We start from the raw sequence: 21,514 nt of genomic DNA on the forward strand, positions 1-21,514 counted from the left end.
ACTCACCTGAATATTGCCCTTCCAGAGATTCTATACCTCTCATTTGGTCAACCTGGGGAGAACACAACGAGATGAACCTGTGTCATTGTTTGATTAGCTCACTTATCAAATGCCTCAGGCTGTGTAAGTCGGTCTTCCTACATCGGACTCCATAATCCCCCACCTGGCTTGGAGAGAGGGAGTAAGGGAGATTGACTAGTATTTCCACCATTGTGTGTCTGCTGATTCTGTTGAGTTGCGTGCAAGTCCATATTGGCAGCAATCCGGTCTACTTGATATAGCTCTGTCTCGATTTGTTTTGCCCCAGTCTAATTCTATTGGCAAGCCTCCACCATTGGACCTAAGCTGGGACATTGGAGAGACGTTCTGGAATTGCTAGAAACGCCTGTATTAACAGTTGATATTGTACCAGGCAGCTCTGCTACATGCTGGATTATCTTCAGTCAGAAACACAATGGTCATTAGCCTAGACCAGATTGAGCTGCCCAGAACAATATATTAAATGATGTCCATAGAGAGGAAACTACAAAAGGTTGAGTCTTTTCAGGGATATGTTCCTCCTACCGTGAAACAGCTGTCTGAGCACAGGGCTGACCTGCTGTTTGTCTGTGTGTACAGATTTATTGTGCTTTATGCACGTTTGTTTAACTGACATTGTAAGAGGGGTGTATTTCATATTTGGATGGAATATATTTGTCCCTGTTGTTGATTGAATTGTGTGTGCGCACGTGTTACACAGATGGAGAAACCGATGATGAATGCGTATGCCTCAGTATCTGAAGTCCAATGTGTCCTGTCCTCCTGTCCCGTACTGACACAGCACAATCAACGCCTCGGTCACACCGACAGTACATACACATCCAAATGAACCCTGCGTTTGCCTTTAAAAAAAAAAACTTTATTTAACTAGGCAAGTCAGTTAAGAACAAATTCTTATTTACAATGACGGCGTACCGGGGAACAGCGGGTTAACTGCCTTGTTCAGAGGCAGAACGACATATTTTTTACCCTGTCAACTCGGGGATTTGATCCAGCAACCTTTCGGTTACTGGGCCAACGCTCTAAACGCTAGGCTACCTGCCTCCCCGATGCCTTGCAGCATTGCGTTGCAGAGGCAGTTGCGGCGGGTTCGGCGTGGGGCGTATGTTGGATTGATCGAACGCATGCCTCAAACTGTATGCGTAGACGGTTTGACAGAAATGGGAGCAGAAGGTGAATGTTGAACTGTCGTTGCGCACACATCCAGATGATGCTGCGTACCGTTTTGTGCAAAGACGCCGTCGGTGGGACCGAGGCGTAAGGTCCAGGGAATGGGTGACAGAATGAAGACGGATGGTGGATGTGAGTTGACCCCTGACCTCTGTGATTAGATAGGGGCTGTGTAATTGGCCGGCTATGTTTCCCGTCAGCAGACATTACATTACCCCGGTGGTGCAGAGGACAGAGTCATTAGGGCGAGCAGAGAGCTGCTCTCTCTCCCTCTCTCTCTCTCTCTCCGTCTGCTGTCTCTCTACTTCCTGGAAATGACTATGCCTCAGGATGGAAGACAGGGAGGCTTTACTCGATCAGAGAGGGACCCAGTAGTCAGCAGCTGATAACTCAACCTTCCAGTACAATTTACGGTAACACTTCATGCTTTATTACGTGTTATAAGCACCAGCGTTTATGTCCCATTATAAGGCATTTATTGTATGATGTAGACTATTGCAGGTTACCTGTAATTAACCACACAATAGCATTTTAATCATAATTGTTCCTATCAGATTATGGTCCTTCTCTCTCTCTCGGCAGACCCTTTTCCTTTCTCTAAAGCCTGCTCCACAGAATGCTGCTCTCTCTCGCCTCTGAAATCTGATCTTGCGTTTATGAATGCCGCTCTCTGTAGATTTTTCCATGGGCTGATATTGCTGGCTCGTTATGGAAAAATGTGAACTTTGGGCCCTGCGCTGTCAACCCGAAGAATGAGACAACGTGAAAGAGCATAAACCGTTATGCATAATACAAGGTCATATCACTCTGTCCTCGCAATGCTGGGCATAGTGGTTTCAGACGGCATCTCTGATGATCTCTGATGATCAGAGTTGTGCTGATCTAGAAAGACGCTACTATACATTTACAGTGTAGGACCTATGTGTCCCTACTGTCGTTAGTGCTTTGGAGACGTTTTCATTCCCAGGAAACTGCTACAAATGAGAACTGGTTTCGGAGAAACCGGTTTCCGAGAATCATTCTTATTTTGCTACAGGAGTTGTATTTATTGATGGACTCAACAAGAGCTACGCTTTCAGTGACAGTGTGAAACAAAAGGACTATTACCGTTCTCCTGCCTATCAGTTCAGTTTGGATTAAAATAGCCCCATGCTGTTCTCGGAGTAGGCCTATAACTCAACAGTCACGTGGTTCTCTGCTCATCAGTAGCAGCCAGTAGTAGATCTATCCAACAATCCACAGAGAGGAGTCGGCTGGGCTGGTTGCCACGGGGCTGTCAGGGTCTTGTGAAAGCCTGTCCATGTTTGCTCAGCATTTGTCACTTACTGACTAATTGATGGGTTTTCATTGGTCTTGTCCCTGGCACTCATCCTCTCCTCTCCTCCTTTTCAAGAACGAGTTTGTTTCAGCACTGCAGCCTTTGCTTTTCTCTACCCATGTCCTCTATATTCAAACAGTTGACTTTACTCTGTAGAACATCTAGGCTACCATTTCCCGGTGATGCTGAAGATACTAACATGCGTTGTCACTGGACCTCTAGCTGCGTTTGAGTGGCTGTGTGTGTGTGTGTGTGTCAGAGCTCAGCTGTGTAGCCGTGTGTGTGTGTGTGTGTGTGTCACCTGTATGCCAGGGTTTGTGTGTGCATGGGCTGTGTAGACATGTGCAGAGGCAGCAGCAGTAGCCGATTCAGGCATAGAGACAGATAGAGACTGAGCCATGAGTCTGCTCTCCCAGCAGCAGCAACAATTACCTGACCTGCTTTACAGAGGGAGGGAGGGAGGGAGGGAGGGAGAGAGGGAGGGAGGGAGGGAGGGAGGGAAAAACAGAAATCTAATTGGAAAGACAGATGCATAGATGCAACTGGGAGAAAATAGATGGTGGGTGAAGGAGAGGTAGGTAAGGACACAGAGAAAGAGGGCGGGAGGGAGAGAGAGAGAGAGAGAGAGATTTCATGAGAGAGAAAGAGAGTGAGATATTGCGGGCGGGAGGCTCTGTGGGAGAGGTGGCAGACAATTACTAGGCCGTTGTCTGCCCAGTGTCTGCTACTCCGTCACTGCTCAGGAGCTCTCCTCACTGGCTCGCTGCTTCACACACACACACACACACACACACACACACACACACACACACACATTTGGAGGAGCAGGTCAGACTCAGCTCCAGTAGGCTGGGGCTTTATATAGCTATAGCTCTGTAGAAAAGAGCGTGAGAACAGACTTACATATACACTCACAGAGCTGACAGAACAAGAGATGAGAGAGGAGAGGTGTTATTGCTGTTATACCCATATGCTGTACATGCACAGGCCTCAACACTTGAGACACACACACATTCACGTGCGCGCACGCGCATAGGCACGCATGCACACACACACTTTTTCAATCTTGCTTTTTCAGTCTTGGAACGGGCATCAAAACAGAAATTCACTGCCACAAACCCTTGGCCTTGACTGGGCACAAAGCGTGGGCTCTCAGCCCTCTGCTCATATGAGCGTCTGTGGTTTGTTGGTGTTTGGTGTTTGGATGTCAGTAATGGGGACATGTTCTTATTTCTGTCCTGAGGAGCTTTGTACTAGCCTTGGTAATGAACCGTGACCCACTACAGGTTCAGAAATAATATTTGGATTATTTCTGGTTTCGCGCCGTCATTCGACCTCTTGGGTAAATACACATGGTTGTTGTTTTCAGAGAAGTTGAGGGATAGGTAGCTAGAGAGGTTGCGATATTCGGAAGTTCGGAGAATTCGGTTGATACCCAGTCTCCTTTACTTTGGTATTGGCTGCTGTGTCTCAAATGGCACCCTATTCCCTATATAGAGCACTACTTTAGACCAGAACCCTATGTGCCGTGGTCAAAATCCGCAAACCAAATAGCGAGTACTGTAGGGTGTCAATTGGGACGGCCGAAGCATCTGACCTATAGTAACCTTACTCAGCAATTCAGTCAGATACAATTAACAGCCCCGAAAATTAAAACAACCCCAAGAATTTGAGGAATCTCCTTTTTCCGCTCAGGGAATTACACAATCCACTTTAGTGAAGTGTCCCTCCTCCACATGTTGTTGCCATTATAATTGGAAATCTCCCTTCACTGAGCCAAGGGCTTTCTCCTGTGGACACACTTCTCTGGACCAGTCAAACTGAAACATCAAGGGGACAGCAGGGCCACGCTCCCTTCCATTCCTACCTCTCCCCCTTCTCTTTCCTTCCTCTTCTTCCCCTCTCTCCTTCCTCACCTCTCTCCCCGTCTTCATCCATCTCAAGGGGCATGTTTCTCCGCCCTCTTGGGGCACGAGCCGTCAGCGAAGGTGCCTAATTCACTTGATGAGATGTTGAGCGTCAACATCACCCCCGTCACAATTAGGAAACATGCTCCGCATGTCCAAGCAGCGGAAGCAGCGAGCAGCCCGGTTCAGAAGCTGTCGGGGTGCCGCTGTCAGATGTCAACAACAGCTCCAGGGCAGGAAGAGATCACTGCTGGAGGCTAACTAGGCACAGGGCATGGCTCCATGTCCATCCTCCCCCCTCGGCCCCAGACCCTAGCCCCATGCCCCAGGGCAGGTGTGAACTCCGACCCTACCCCCTGCTGATACCTGCCCTGATCTCTGGTGCTCTCTAACCCTGCTCCCCTATGTAAAACCACGCCTGCCTTGTCTTGTCTTGCCAGGCTGGCCTGATCCAGCCTCACTTCTCACGGGGTGCCAATTAATGACTGGAAGCTTTTCATTTATCCCTAATTATCTTTACTCTCTTTCTTTCTTTCTTTCTCTCGTTCTCTCTCTCTTTCCCCTTCCCACTGGAAGGGGAAAGAGAGAAAATCTACGTTCCCACATCATTTCTACCCAAAAATTCAATGTGATGATGTTGAATCAACATGGAAAACTGATTGGATTTGAAAAAAGTAATCAACGTAAGGGAATGTAGTATTTTTTTTTTACCATACTTTCAACCTAAATCCAATGACAAGGTGAAATATTTAGTTGATTTCACGTTAAATTCACATTAGTTGACAACTCAATCAAATGTAAATTAGAACTAGACGTTAAACTGTCCTCTGCGCCCCCAGTGGGCTCTTTCTCTCTCTGTCTTTCTCTCTCTCTGTCTTTCTCTCTCTCACTTTCTCTCTCTGTCTTTCTCTCTCTCACTTTCACCTTTTTTCCCCCCTCATTTCTCTCTCTCTCTCTCTCTCTCTCTCTCTCTCTCTCTCTCTCTCTCTCTCTCTCTCTTGCTTTCTCTCTCTCGCTCTCTTTGTATGCCTCTCCTTTTTTGGGCTGTTGTTTGATGAAGAAAAAGCAGTAGACATTATGCAAGCCATCCTCATGACTAACTCTGCTCAGTTCCCACTGCCTATCAAACACAGGGTTGTTGTGTTCAATGTGGTTGCTGGAGACACACTCGGGTGTACAATGCATTTGGAAAGTATTCAGACCCCTTGACTATTTCCACATTTTAGTACCTTACAGCCTTATTCTAAAATGGATTAATTAAACCATTTTCCTCATCAATCTACACACAATACCCCATAATGACAAAGTGAAAACATAAAAACCTTATTTACATAAGTATTCAGACCCTCAATGCTATGAGACTCCATTGATCATCCTTGAGTTGTTTCTATAACATGATTGGTGTCCACCTGTGTTAAATTCAATTGATTGGACATGATTTGGAAAGGCACACACCTGTCTACAGTTGAAGTCGGAAGTTTACATACACTTAGGTTGGAGTCATTAAAACTCGTCTTTTAACCACTCCACAAATTTCTTGTTAACAAACTATAGTTTTGGCAAGTCGGTTAGGATCTACTTTATGCATGACACAAGTAATTGTTTACAGACAGATTATTTCACTTATAATTCACTGTATCACAATTCCAGTGGGTCAGAAGTTTACATACACTAAGTTGACTGTGCCTTTAAACAGCTTGGAAAATTCCGGAAAATGATGTCATGGCTTTAGAAGCTTCTGATAGGCTAATTGACATAATTTGAGTCAATTGGAGGTGTACCTGTGGATGTATTTCAAGGCCTACCTTCAAACTCAGTGCCTCTTTGCTTGACATCATGGGAAAATCAAAAGAAATCAGCCAAGACCTCAGAAAAAAAACTGTAGACCTCCACAAGTCTGGTTCATCCTTGGGAGCAATTTCCAAACACCTGAAGGTACCACGTTCATCTGTACAAACAATAGTACTCACGTATAAACACCATGGGACCATGCAGCCGTCATACCGCTCAGAAAGGAGATGCGTTCTGTCTCCTAGAGATGAACGTACTTTGGTGAGAAAACTGCAAATCAATCCCAGAACAACAGCAAAGGACCTTGGGAAGATGCTGGAGGAAACAGGTGCAAAAGTATCTATATCCACAGAAAATAAAGTGGTGATCCTAACTGACCTAAGACGGGGAATTTTTACTAGGATTAAATGTCAGGAATTGTGAAAAACGGAGTTTAAATGTATTTGGCTAAAGTGTACGTAAACTTCCCACTTCAACTGTATATAAGGTCCCACAGTTGACAGTGCATGTCAGAGCAAAAACCAAACCATGAGGTCGAAGGAATCGTCCGTAGAGTTCCGAGACAGGATTGTGTCAAGGCACAGATATGGGGAAGGCCCCCCAAAACACAGTGGCCTCCATCATTCTTAAATGGAAGAAGTTTGGAACCATCAAGACTCTTCCTACAGCTGGCCGCCCAACCAATCTGAGCAATCGGGGGAGAAGGGCCTTGGTCAGGGAGGTGACCAAGAACCTAATGGTCACTCTGACAGAGCTCCAGAGTTCTTCTGTGAGATGGGAGAACCTTCCCGAAGGACAACCAATCTCTGCAGCACTCCACCAATCAGGTCTTTATGGTAAAGTAGCCTGATGGAAGCCACTCCTCAGTAAAAGGCACATGACAGTCTGCTTGAAGTTTGCCAAAAGGCACCTAAAGGACTCTCAGACCATGAGAAACAAGATTCTCTGGTCTTATGAAACCAACATTGAACTCTTTAGCATGAATGCCAAACGTCACATCTGGTGGAAACCTCTGCACCATCCCTACGGTGAAGCATATTGGTGGCAGCATCATGGTATGGGGACTTGGAGACTAGTCAGGATCGAGGGAAAGATGAACGGCGTGAAGTACAGAGAGATCCTTGATGAAAACCTGCTCCAGGGTTGTTGTCCTGCTCCAGAGTGCCCAGGACCTCAGACTGGGATGAAGGTTCTCCTTCCAGCAGGACAACAACCCTAAGCACACAGCCAAGACAACGCAGAAGTGGCTTTGGGACAAGTCTCTGAATGTCCTTGAGTGGCCCAGCCAGAGCCCGGAATTGAACTTATTTGAATTATTGAATTAATTTATCTAAAAACCTGGTTTTGTTGTATCATTTTGGGATATTGTGTGTAGATTGATGAGGGGAAAAAATGATTTAATCAATTTCAGAATAAGGCTGTAAGGTAATACTTTCTGAATGCACTCTATCTACCTGCTATTTCTCAATTTCTACATCCTCCTCCTCCTCCACATCTTCTCTCTAGTGCAAAGACTGATGTTCCTCTGATTCCCCTGTATTTCCACACCTCTGCTTTCCATTGGAGGGTCTCAGGGTGTTACGCAGGGTATGTGAAGGGGTGCCTTAGCATCACGTCTGCTGGTGAAGGGAGAGGCGTTGGTCCAAACAATCCGACAAAACAGTCATTACCCAGCAGCCCTCTCATTTCAGCGCTCCCTAATTGGTTTCATATGCCTCTGGGATGAGCCACTGATGATTGGGACCAGTTTGTGTACACCAGCCAGGGCCCAGTCTCTGTCTTTAAAGTGCAGAAAGGCCATACCGTTCCTTTGTTCGTGTGGGAAAGAGAGTCGAAAACAAACAGTGGATTAGAATGCATGTTAGGCCTGTGTAATTGCCTGCTCTGTAAACATGGCAGGTGCCAGAGCATCTCTAAAGGAAAGAATGTCTGTCCCAGTTATTTATTTAACTTTTATCTTGATTGGTTTTAACTGACTGGAATGCCTCAGGAAAAACGCTTTTAGATGAGATTTCTTCTCTATTTCAAGCATTTTGACCAAGATGTTTTGGCGGTGTCTGCTCTATATTGTAGACCCGTTTATCAACTTAGAAGTAGATTAGGCTAAGCTTCTATTGTAGATATACAGGAACATCAAAAGTGCTTTTAACCAAGACACTGTGTGTTCTATCCTGATGACAATGAGCTGTCTAGTGGGTGAGGGGTCTGTGTGAGCAGACCGACAGTGGAATATTTCAGTGTGTTGGCGTTGTACCGGTGGTGTGCTGTGCAGTGTCCAAGGTCTGTGTCCCAAATGGCACCCTATTCCCTATACAGTGCACTACTTTTGACCAGAGCCCTAAAGGGAAAAGGGTGCTATTTGGGACGCGACCCCCAGGACTGGGTTCTGTCCAGTCCACAGGATGTAGGAGGCGGAGAGAGACTAGAGAGACTAGTGCTAAAAGCTGTTTGTGGCTGACAGAACCAGAACCAACATAGCCCACCTTGCGGTTGGCAGAGACAGGACAGTGTGTGTGTGTGTGTGTGTGTGTGTGTGGGACACAGACAGGCTACTAATGTTGTGTGCCAGTGTCTGAGACAGACAGAATAGGTAAAGGGGATAGTAAACAAATAGAGGGAGAGAGAGAAAGAGAGTGGGAAGAAAGAACAGAGGAAGAAGTGAGATAGAAGAGTGCGTGAAAGGTACTTTTAGAGAGGGGGAGAAGGAGCGAGCAAAGAAACATGAGAAAAGGTGAAAGGGATGCACAGACAGAAAGACAGACAGACTGAGGGAGTGAGAGTTGGCGTCTTGGCCAGGTTGGCGAGTGAGACAGAGACAGAGGGAGTAATACAGGAGTTGAACACTAACCAGATACCTGCTCGGGCCCATCTGGAGTGGAGGAGGACGATAGACGGAGAGAAGGAGAGGATTTCGGGTCGGGGTCTGGCCATCGGTCTGCCTGCCTCCCCTGGCGTTCACACGGAGGGGGGACTGTTTGTTTTAGTGGCTCAGTCCGCATGGCAACCACTTGTGAGTGGCTCCTGTGAAAGACTCCTCCGCTGGCTCAGCATGAAGGGGGAACAGAGTCAACGAATAAACATGGCGAGACACTCTCCTTATTCCTCTCTGGACTCTGTACCCCCAAACACTCCAGTCTTACCCCTAGTATGTATGCACAGTCACCATGAGCTGTATCGGTGGACTACCTTTTATCTCCAACCCTTTACCCTGACCTCTGACCTCTACACTCTCCATTTGCCCCTCCTTTTGTACCCCAACACCCATCTCAATGACACTCCATAATGTTCATCTCTACCCCCCAATCCCCTACCATCCATTCTACCTTTCCACCTTCCTCTCTTTCCATCCATTTGTACAGTAGCGACAGTAATTCCTCTCCACCCTTCTCATTGGTCTTCTATGACTCTGTTTCAGACATGGACGAGTGTGAGAATGAGTACAACGGAGGCTGTGTCCACGAGTGTATCAACATCCCGGGCAACTACAGGTGCACCTGCTACGACGGATTCATGTTGGCCCACGACGGACACAACTGCCTGGGTGAGTGTGCAGTCCTCCTTAACCCCCTTTTAAACTCAAAGTGCAACCTATCCAAGTCTGTCATTTGTGTTTGTATGAGACTGTGCTATCTTCTGGATCTTTCCCTTTCCCTGTGTGCGTGTGCGTGTGTGTGTGTGTGTGTGTGTGTGTGTGTGTGTGTGTGTGTGTGTGTGTGTGTGTGTGTGTGTGTGTGTGTGTGTGTGTGTGTGTGTGTGTGTGTGTGCGTGTACTGTGCACTCTATCTGCTATGAGGTTTGTCTGTCTGGCTCTCAGCTCCCTTTGTTCTCCAGAGAGTGTCTCTGTCATCGTTTTGGAGGACATTTTATCCTCATTTCATTCTTTGGGTTTCGTTTTGGGAGGGCGCTCAGGGTCGAAGAGTTCTTCCCTTCCTCAGCTAGATATCTCCAACAGATATCTGTCTGGGGCATCTGCAACGTGCACTGACTGACAGATCCAGTTCATTTAGTCTCGGCCTTCTCTTATTGACTTAGTGTCAGGCAGACAAATGTGTTTCTGCTCTCCTGCAACATGCCGGTCCTGCTTGGATGTGCTTAGACACATTTCATCTTTTCACTCCCCGCCCCGCTGATTGACGCAAGCAAAATCAAAATGTGTAGTTTGGATGCCCTTGCCCGCAACCCAAACATATTTGGTGGGACATGTTTTGGCATCTGTAGGCATTATGTCTGATTCTGGGAAGCCAGGGAGGGAGGGAGGGAGGAGGAGGGGGGAGAGGAACATGCCATTAGGTGTAGTCAGGAATGTCTGAGTTAGATTCTCCTGGGGACGTTTCAGGACTATGCCGTTACAGTGTGAGTCTCACGTGATTAACTTTATGACCGCTGATTGGGCCTGACTGAGAGACGAGTCCTGGGAAAAACTCTTGGAAACGGAACAAATGGGTGGTTATCAATAAAACGTAATAATAAGGTACGTTTCGCGTTTCGATTTGCCCGCCGGATCGAAAGGAGACCCCCCCAGCTCCGCTAAAAGCATTGACAACTGCGTGCCGTTTTCAAGGGATTGTTAAATACATGTGAACTATTTGGTTTTAATATCAACCACACCTCTTGAAGACCACAGTCAGAACATTTCTGATTGTTCCATGCTAAACAATTGCGCACATTTAGCTCCATCATCAGAGTTACACAGCAAGTAACTGAGCACTTTTCATGATCAGTAAACATCAATTGATCATGTATTTTCAGATACGTGAGGGCGGCCTCATGATATCTCTCGATATTGGCCACCATTAATTGGATATTTGAGAGATATCAAATGAAAGTGAACCATACCTGCCAAGTATGAGTGGTTTAGGTTCATTTCCCACCCTTTGTGGGCTCTACATGTCAAGAAGCAGAAAGGCGCATTTGTTGTTGTACTATTAGCTGATAATGTTTACTTTGCAAGCTCCCATTATCCCCTTTTCAACATCGTTAAGAGTGTTTAATCACGATTGCTGCTGACAGACATGATAGGCTACAGTGATTGATGGACAAAGTCAAATTGGCAAGCTAGCTAATAGCAGATCACGTCAATATGGCCTGTTAGCAAGCTAACTTTCAGGGGACAAACTAGATGGCTCTATTTGCTTGTCATCTAAGTGGTGACGACAGTAGTCCGACTGACAGCTTTACCAGGACGAGGCCTTGCCGATGTTAAGCTCTTTCCAAAAGCCTAATCTCTGATGAAGCAAGCTAAACGACACGTTTGCTAGCTAGCTAGCTACATGCCAAAAGGATATGCTATGGCCGGCCTCACGTATCTGAAAATACATGATCAATGTTTACTGATCATGAAAAGCGTGCAGTTACTTGCTGTATAACTCTGATGATGGAGCTAAATGTGATATAATGTGGACTTCTGACAAGGCTCTTCAAGAGGTGATGCTATTAAAACCAAATAATTATAACATTTATTTAACAATCCCTTGAAAACGGCACGTAGTTGTCAATGGTCTCCTTGCCCCCCAGCAGCTGAATCGAACGCTCTGCACATAATTGTGCCGTTTTATTGATAACGACCTATAGAACGTGTGTTCTTATTGGACAACTTCAGGCGATACTTCCACTATTTGTAAACCTTCTCTCCTGTGTAGGGCCTACTGAACATACACTTGGATGGATGTATTTGTACATGGTCCTCTCTGGTCTAGTGGCCTCACCGACTCTCATCTTGGACACAAACGGACCTATCCTCTTTCAGTTCGCCCAGATGCTGATGAATCTTCAGTGATGATGAGCTTTTCTGTGCCCGCCCCCAGTTCCCCTGCAACGCCTCCATACCCCCCCCCCCCCCACGCCATAAACATAAACTACCTCGTTTTCAGCAAGTCAGAGAGGACAGAGGTCACCGGAGAAGGGCACTCTCATTCCCCCTAACCCACCCTCTGTTAGGACCAGGACAACACTGGAGTCTCCACAGCAATGTCATTGTGTTATTTCTAACGCTTCAAAATGTCACTTTAATGCTACCCCTGTTGTTATTCTATTGACTTCCCAGAATTCAACTTGGCATGTCAAATGTTTATGTTACCGGTTGCAAATGGACAAAGGAAGGAAAAATGTCAGAGAGAAAACGAATAACCTAAGCTTCCCTCTTATTTAGGTTCAAGGATGAAATTCAATACTTTTTCTGTTTAGCAAGGCGGGATTGGGACACGGGGGGAGTTGCCTGAAACCTGTTTGATAGCTCGCTAATGTTTTGGTGTTGTTTTTCTAATTCAGTGTGCCTGTCTGTCTGCCGGTGTATGTGTTTTAAGTGTCTGCAGCTGTTGTGTTGTCGGTGGCTGGTTGCAGAGGGCTCGTTGGATTGTGTGTGTTGTGGTGAACTAAAGACAATTAACACGAGGGAGAGAGATTTACTGCATGTGTCTGTGGCCACTTGGAAGGAATCAATGGGCCACATGCTGGCTGTGTGTCAGCAGACCTGGGTTCAACTACTATTCAAAATCTTTTAAATACTTTCAGCGTTTGCTCTAGTCTACCTGGAGTGCCAGATGGATAAGGTTTCCACCTTGGCGACTATTCTATGGATTCCATTGCGCCGGGCAAGATAAATCAAGCCTAGCTAAAGTATTTGAAGTTAAATAATGTACTATTTGAACCCAGGTCTTTGTGTCGGAGTGGTTATAGAGGGTTCTCTAGTCGTCACACTGCCACTCCACAGCTGAGTGGAGGAAATTGGCCACATGTCTGTTAAAAAGTCATTAACCAGACTATGCTGATAAGACGTAGCTTTAATAAACAGACACTAATTAGCTGTGAATGGAGAGTTCAAAGGGAGGTATCGGAAAGCATGTCAAGAGAGAAATCAAAACACTTCTAATCAGACATTTCCCGCTGGGCACACACTGGTTGAATCAACGTCGTTTCAACGTCATTTCAGCAAAGTTAACGTTGAGCCGACGTGGAATAGACGTTGAATTGACATCTGTGCCCAGCGGGTTATGACGACACTTAATCACTATCAGACATTTATGATGCAATTTAATCATGATCAGTCATTTAAATAATGAAAAGTACAATGACAAGTGATTTAGTCGCTTTTATTTCATATTCATTTCTAATCTTGGTTCTAAACTTGATTCCGTTGTGTGTTACTGCCAATCCATACCTAATTCTCTCTCTCTCTCTTTCGCTCTCTCTCTCTTCTCCACCTCCTCTCCCTCTGTATTCTCTTGGTTATCTTGGCGGTGGATGTGAATTGGAGGCTGTCCAAGCCATTCCCCCTGAGGCAATGGACTTGCTCTCTATTTGACATCTTTATTGCGGAATGTCTCAAATACAACACAGAATGATGATGGGGATGAGAACAGAGTCAGGACCGCCAAGGGCCCGCGCACACCGCTCAGAGTCCTCCGCTGCTTCCAGGAGCTTCCTCGCGGTCTCTCTCTCTCTCTCTCTCTCTCTATCCCACCGCTCTTTTCTTCCCTGCGCTGCCTGTCTGTCTGTCTGTCTTCGTCCTCTCTTCTTCACCTCTTCCATCCTTTTCATCTCTCAATTTTCCCTTCCATCTGTCATTGGTTTCTCTTTTTCGTTCTCTTTTCTTTCTGTCTCTCATTCTGTCAGCGGTCAGTCTAGTTGTCCTTGACAGAGCACTGAGGTGGTGAATCACTCAACATCAGTGGGGGCCATTAGGTGTGGCTCAGGGAATGGCATCACTTCTCCACCACTGGTTGCCCAATCCCCATTCTTTTAACGCAGTGCATTCATTCAGGAAGATTCTATCAGCAGCTCTTCAGCACTCTGCCGTCCGTCTCACTTTTCCTCTGAGATCACCTGTTAACTCGTTTTTATGCCGAGGCCTGCCTGTTTTGACACACAGTGACTAGAGCTACGGTCGCTGTCTCTTTAAAAATGTTATTTCGTGAAAACTTCGCCCTCGTCGGAGGTCGTGACCTGGCTTTGTCATAGGCTCACAGCTTCCCAGCCAGTCCAGGCCAGCCCCCCCCCCCCCCCCCCCCCCCCCCCCCCCCCGATCTGCCTGCGTTGCCATGTGTTGCCATGACGTGGTATGAGGCAGACAGCAGCTCGGTAACAAATGTCACAGGAGTATTAGAGGAGCAGATCAGAGCGTCATCGCTACCAAGATATCTGAGGGATGGATCTGGCGCAGTCAGGTTGGAGGGAGAGACAAGTGGATGGGGTCACTGGGGGTGGGCTCTGCATGGGGCGATGTTGAGGGTACAGTTGCGGCCACTAAAAAGCTCGCTCCTCCAGCAGTGATAGTTTGCCACAGAAACCTGTACTGTTGTAATTCGTTTGTGCCCACAACTGTATTTCAGTTGGGTAGAGGGTGATACTCAGGGTAGTCTGAAGAGTTACGAAGCTGACATAGAATTAGTGGTATGCAGGTACAAACTACCTTTATATGGGCATCTGTATTTTACTAGGCAAGTCAGTTAAGAACAAATTGTTATTTACAATGACGGCCTACCGGGGAACGGGGGCAGACAACAGATTTTTACCTCATCGGCTCGGGGATTCAATCCGGCAACCTTTCGGTTACCGGCCCAACGCTCTAACCACTAGGCTACCTGCCGCCCCGTATCAGGGTTTAAGGTAGTTATATGTGTGTAGTTATGTCATAGGGTTTCATAGGCTGAGGAGTGGTGGTGTGGTAGAGGTGCTGTAGTGGGGTCTGATGATCTATATTTGAGGCGTGAAGATATACAGTGTAAACGGTATGAGTAATGAGCGCTGAGTTCCTGCGTATTGACTCATGGATATTTTAACATCACCACCTTTCGTGTTTACCCCTCATCACTAACTCTCTGAGATACAGGTGACTGACAAAATATTGGACACGCTTGAGTAAACGAGGGACACAAAGTATATTGAAAGCAGGTGCTTCCACACAGGTGTGGTTTCTGAGTTAAGCAAGCAATTACCATGCTTAATTAGGGTCATTTAAAAATGCTGGGCACGCCATTAATTTGGCTACCGTGGCGAGAGTGGCCACTTAATGGTTTGATGAGCATGAAAATGACACGCCATGGCCGTCTCAGTCACCAGATCTCAACCCAATTGAACACTGGATTATGGAGCAGCGCCTGAGACAGAGTTTTCACCACCGTCAACGAAACACCAAATGATGGAATTTCTTGAGGAAGAATGGCGCCGAATCTCTCCAATACAGTTCCAGACACTTGTAGAATCTATGCCAAGGTGCACTGAAGCCGTTCTGGCTTGTGGCGACCCAACGCCCTATTAAGACACTTTATGTTGGTGTTTCCTTTACTTTGGCAGTTACATGTACACAAATAGTATCATGTGTGACACATAGGCATGATATAGGAATACATATATAATGCTGACACACATAGTCATCCCACAGTTTGCGGGGCCAAGCCGTGGTTTCCCAATTACTCTGTATGGACATCTATCATCTACCAATTGCAATCTGTCCACTTCAATGGTAGGACTCATCAGCAACAACATTCGAGTTTCTTATGTCTCTCCCAGTCCTAAGAACCCTTTCACTCAATGCCATGTGAATATATGGTTAGTCTAGGAACAACGGCAGACAGTAAACACAGTCACAGACAAACCGCATCTCTCGGGACTTGTCACAGCCTCACACATGCGGCAGCATGGGTTGAGTTAGCTGGGATTATGGGTTGGAGGTTGGAGGTGCTGTAAATTAAAGTCTCATGTATTCCGTGACTGACTAGTGAGAAAATGGGGTCTGCCTGTCTGGTTACTGTAACCGCCTGCCTCCTGTGTTCTGTCTCATTAAACTGAACCAAGATACTCAATTGAAGCCAATTTTATGTGATTTGTTATGTCTTGGGGGGCTATAATCATAGACAGAAATGGTATTGGAAACAGTTTTGATTGTTAACACAGCCTTGTTACTTGCCAGTCCCTGTATCTCTGTGCTGCATGTACTCTAAGGTGTGCGATGTCTTGTTCACAGCCTGGCTACTCGTCAGTGAGGCTGCTGTACACGCAGGTCCAGTGGTTTGGGTCGGGGAGTTGGACTGGGGATCAGAGATCACTGGTGGTACACTGGTGGGATTCTTCACTGTTAGAGTGTGTTGCTGTTCCGCTGCTCTGAAGGCCATTAACCCCAGAAAATACCACTTGTTGTTGTTCTCCACACCAACTACTTCTAGAAGACTGACGGAATGATAGATGACCAGAAACCTCAAGACCTGCTGCTTTGAAATGAAGGGACAAGAGGGGGGGAAACAGGAGGGAAGAAGAACGTGTAGAGAGAGAGAGGGACAGAGAGAGGGAGAGAGAGAACAGTCTGTCTTAACAGAACGTGTGTAGGAAGTTGTGTCCCATGTATGTTGTGTCAACAAGTTTAGGGCACTAAGATGTAAGATTGCATAGTTGCACTGCACTCTGATTCAAGGTCAGTCCTGTTCAGTTCCTCTTCGACCTTTTTGATTTAGACTTGTATTTATTTTGTTTTGGCCGTGGACACAGCTGGGCCCAATATGTTGATCATTTGGTGCCTTGCAATGGCCGTCTGTAGGGCTCAGACAAGTTTATTTTCTTTCTGACGCGTCCTTTTCAGTCTTACGCGAGGTCTTAGCTCAGAGTGCCTTGGCTTCACAGCGGGACAGGCCCTGACTGCAGACTCATAGAATGTTGAAACTCTGACACGACAGCACGGACAGATTGGGGGAAGGAAAGGGGGGGGAGACGTGGAGAGAGGGAGGAGAAGAGGAGGAATAGAGTAAGGGTTAGCCAACAGGCTATTGCTAATATCTCTTTAGGGAGAGACTGGATGAAACATGGAGGCCCAGGGCCATCTCCATTCAGTCGATGGTTTTACTTATTTCTCCTTTTCACTCTTTCTCTTCTCTCCCATCTTCCCTCCTCTCCTCTCTACCACTCCGCCCTTTCTCTTTCTTACTCCTCTTGTCACCTCCAGGATGGGAAGTTCATATTTTGGTCTAGCAACCAGTGAGATTTTTTTTACCTGCCCAAATATTTTTTCTCCATGAGAGATCAGCATGTTTCTAATATTTCAAAATCAAAAAATGTATTACTAGTAAGAAGTCATGGGGTATATTGCTTAATTTCATAACATTTTTGTGACCTGCGAGACAGAAATAGTTCAGCTGGCCCTTTAAGGGACACGCCGTTACCGTGGTAACTTGGGCACTGGCTTGTCTGTGATGGAAAAAGTCTCAGACTGTGACCTAGCAGCAGACAATTGCAGCAAACTCAAACTAACATTGAAAAACAACCTAGCATGTGAACAAAACAATGTAACTAGCCAAGAAACACGAGGACAAAGTCACACTTTAGTAGTCGTTCTTGTCATTTAGACCAACTTCTATATGTGGGTCTTGGATTAAACAAAAAGGTCCCACATGCTCTGTGTGACCACCCACCAACGTGGCTGGTGAAATATACATTCTTACCCGCCAATGACAAAATCTTTCCTCATTTGACAGGTGGCAGGTGTTCATTTCCAACCCTGGCCACCTCCCTTCTTCTACCCTTCTCTCCTCTCCTCTCCTTTCCCCATCGGCCTTCTCCCCCTTTGTGTCAAGCACATCCTCATCGCATCCAAATAAAAGTTTACACAAGCAAAACAAAGGCATTCTAGTTTAAACTTGTGCCTTGCCAGTGTTTATGTTTAAATGTTGGCAAAGATCAATTAAATGTGGAGATGACAGTTCAACAGCCCCCTCTCTCTCTCTCTCTCTCTCTCTCTCTCTCTCTCCCTCTCTCCCTCTCTCCCTCTGTCTCTGATCTATCTCTCTCTTCTCTGTATCTCTTTGTATTACTCTAAAGTAAAAGCCTCTGTCATATTGATGTCATCTGTTTAGTTCTGTCTATAGGCACTGGTGGAAAAAGTACCCAATTGTCATACTTGAGTAAAAGTAAAGAAACCTTAATATGTAGAAAATGACTCAAGTAAAAGTGAAAGTCGCCCAGTAAAATACTACTTGAGTAGAAGTCGAAAAGTATTTGGTTTTAAATGTACTTAAGTATCAAAAGTAAATGTAATCGCTAAAATATAGTTAAGTATAAAAAGTAAAAGTACAAGTATAAATCATTTCACATTCCTTTTTATTTATTTTTTATTTTATTTACGGATAGCCAACACTCAGACATCATTTACTAACAAAGCATTTGTTTTAAGTGAGTCCGCCTGATCAGAGGCAGTAGGGATGACCAGGGATGTTCTCTTGATAAATGTGTGAATTGGCCCATTTTCCTGTCCTGCTAAGCATTCGAAATGTAACAAGTACTTTTGGGTGTCAGGGAAAATGTATGGAGTAAAAAGTACATTGTTTTCTTTAGTAATGTAGTGAAGTAAAAGTAAAAGTTGTTAAAAATATAATTAGTAAAGTAAAGTACAGATACCTCAAAAAAGCACTTAAGTAGTACTCGGTAGTATTTTTTACTTAAGTACTTTACACCACTGTCTATAGAGACAAATGGAGATGAGAAAGCACTTTCAACTTCAATCGGGGTCTTCTAAGAGATCAGCTCCAGATTGTAGTGCAGGCCTTGGCTCTAGAAGGTTGTGTATTTTGGCTCAGGACAGTGGTGAGGTTTGCCTGTATGGCTTAGTGAGAAGTAAATGGGACTGGGAGTAGGAGAGTAGTGAGGTGTGTCATGGGGTATACTGTGTAGAGAAATGTATATTGGATGTTAGATGGTGGATTGTGGGAGGTGGATGCTGCAGAGGACATCTGCTTGGTAGAGCTCTGAACAGATGCTGTTTCACCCTGCAGCCTCGCTGTGACATGTCTCTCTTACAGTCAGGCTTGAGAGAGCTGCTCAGCTAAACACGGTGTATTATTCTAAGTCAGCCATTTTAGGTCCTCCCTCACGTATGAATCTATCACTTTCGATGAAACAGTTTTCCTCTTTATTTGTCATTTTCCTGTCAGTCCCACTGGTCCCTCTCTCCTAATCAGCTGGGACCAGAGGGCGTGGGGCGTGGGACTGTAGCTGGGCTGGAGGAGTTGAAGGCTCTGGCTGAAGCCATTGAGCAGTTGAAACACTGGCACCGCTGGTTTTGTTCCATGTTTTAGAGGGCCCTATGTTTTCCGTAGACTGTAAAGCCTTTTGAGACACTCAGATACATTGGCAGGTGAATACAGCAATAGAGGAAAGAGGATTTTTTTACTTTTATTTAACTAGGCAAGTCAGTTAAGAACAAATTCTTATTTACAATGACGGCCTAGGAACAGTGGGTTAACTGCCTTGTTCAGGGGCAGAACAACAGATTCTTACCTTGTCATCTTGGGGATTTGATCTTGCAACCTTTCAGTTACAAGTCCAACACTCTAACCACTAGGCGGTCAAACGTTCCGGGTAGCCTTCCACAATAAGTTGGGTGAATTTTGGCCCATTCCTCCTTACAGAGCTGGTGTAACTGAGTCAGGTTTGTAGGCCTCCTTGCTCGAACACACTTTTTCAGTTCTGCCCACTAGAATTGAGGTCAGGGCTTTGTGCTAGCCACTCCAATACTTTGACTTTGTTGTCCTTAAGCCATTTTGCCACAACTTTGGAAGTATGCTTGGGGTCATTGTCCATTTGGAAGACCCATTTTTTAAATTTATTTGTATTTTTTTTTTCACCTTTATTTAACCAGGTAGGCAAGTTGAGAACAAGTTCTCATTTACAATTGCGACCTGGCCAAGATAAAGCAAAGCAGTTCGACAACATACAACAACACAGAGTTACACATGGAGTAAAACAAACATACAGTCAATAATACAGTAGAAAAATAAGTCTATATACAATGTGAGCAAATGAGGTGAGATAAGGGAGGTAAAGGCAAAAAAGTAAATACAATATAGCAAGTAAAAACACTGGAATGGTAGATTTGTGGTAGAAGAAAGTGCAAAGTAGAAATAGAAATAATGGGGCGCAAAGGAGCAAAATAAAATAAATAAATAAATACAGTAGGGGAAGAGGGAAGTTGTTTGGGCTAAATTATAGATGGGCTATGTACAGGTGCAGTGATCTGTAAGCTGCTCTGACAGCTGGTGCTTAAAGCTAGTGAGGGAGAGAAGTGTTTCTAGTTTCAGAGATTTTTGTAGTTCGTTCCAGTCATTGGCAGCAGAGAACTGGAAGGAGAGACGACCAAAGGAGGAATTGGCTTTGGGGGTGACCAGAGAGATATACCTGCTGGAGCGCGTGCTACAGGTTTGTGCTGCTATGGTGACCAGTGAGCGGACATAAGGGGGGACTTTACCTAGCAGGGTCTTGTAGATGACCTGGAGCTAATGGGTTTGGCGACGATTATGAAGCGAAGGCCAGCCAACGAGAGCGTACAGGTCGCAGTGGTGGGTAGTATATGGGGCTTTGGTGACAAAACAGATGGCACTGTGATAGGCTGCATCCAGTTTGTTGAGTAGGGTATTGGAGGCTATTTTGTAAATGACATCGCCGAAGTCGAGGATCGGTAGGATGCTCAGTTTTACGAGGGTATGTTTGGCAGCATGAGTGAAGGATGCTTTGTTGCGAAATAGGAAGCCAATTCTAGATTTAACTTTGGATTGGAGATGTTTGATGTGAGTCTGGAAGGAGAGTTTACACCTAGGTATTTGTAGTTGTCCACATATTCTAAGTCAGAACCGTCCAGAGTAGTGATGCTGGACAGGTGGGCAGGTGCAGGCAGCGATCGGTTGAAGAGCATGCATTTAGTTTTACTTGTATTTAGGAGCAGTTGGAGGCCACGGAAGGAGAGTTGTATGGCATTGAAGCTCGTCTGGAGGGTTGTTAACACAGTGTCCAAAGAAGGGCCAGAAGTATGCAGAATGGTGTCGTCTGCGTAGAGGTGGATCAGAGACTCACCAGCAGCAAGAGCAACATCATTGATATATACAGAGAAAAGAGTTGGCCCAAGAATTGAACCCTGTGGCACCCCCATAGAGACTGCCAGAGGTCCGGACAACAGGCCCTCCGATTTGACACACTGAACTCTATCAGAGAAGTAGTTGGTGAACCAGGCAATGCAATCATTTGAGAAACCAAGGCTATTGAGTCTGCCGATGAGGATGTGGTGATTGACAGAGTCGAAAGCTTTGGCCAGGTCAATGAATACGGCAGCACAGTATTGTTTCTTATCGATGGCGGTTACGATATCGTTTAGGACCTTGAGCGTGGCTGAGGTGCACCCATGACCAGCTCTGAAACCACATTGCATAGCGGAGAAGGTGCGGTGGGATTCGAAATGGTCTGTAATCTGTTTGTTGACTTGGCTTTCGATGACCTTAGAAAGGCAGGGTAGGATAGATATAGGTCTGTAGCAATTTGG

The 21,514-nt window shown here is 45.7% G+C and overlaps 1 protein-coding gene across 1 annotated transcript in view; it reads left to right on the forward strand.

The window, feature by feature from the left end:
- LOC115198788 (signal peptide, CUB and EGF-like domain-containing protein 1) overlaps nt 1–21,514 on the forward strand; it is a gene marked incomplete in the record, with an annotated part of 78,443 nt that overhangs the window by 3,242 nt on the left and 53,687 nt on the right. Inside the window, 1 exon segment of the mRNA XM_029761065.1 lies at nt 9,641–9,766. Coding sequence (XP_029616925.1) covers nt 9,641–9,766 — 126 coding nt within the window.

Source organism: Salmo trutta, chromosome 8, assembly GCF_901001165.1.
Source record: "Salmo trutta chromosome 8, fSalTru1.1, whole genome shotgun sequence".
Classification (NCBI taxonomy): domain Eukaryota; kingdom Metazoa; phylum Chordata; class Actinopteri; order Salmoniformes; family Salmonidae; genus Salmo; species Salmo trutta.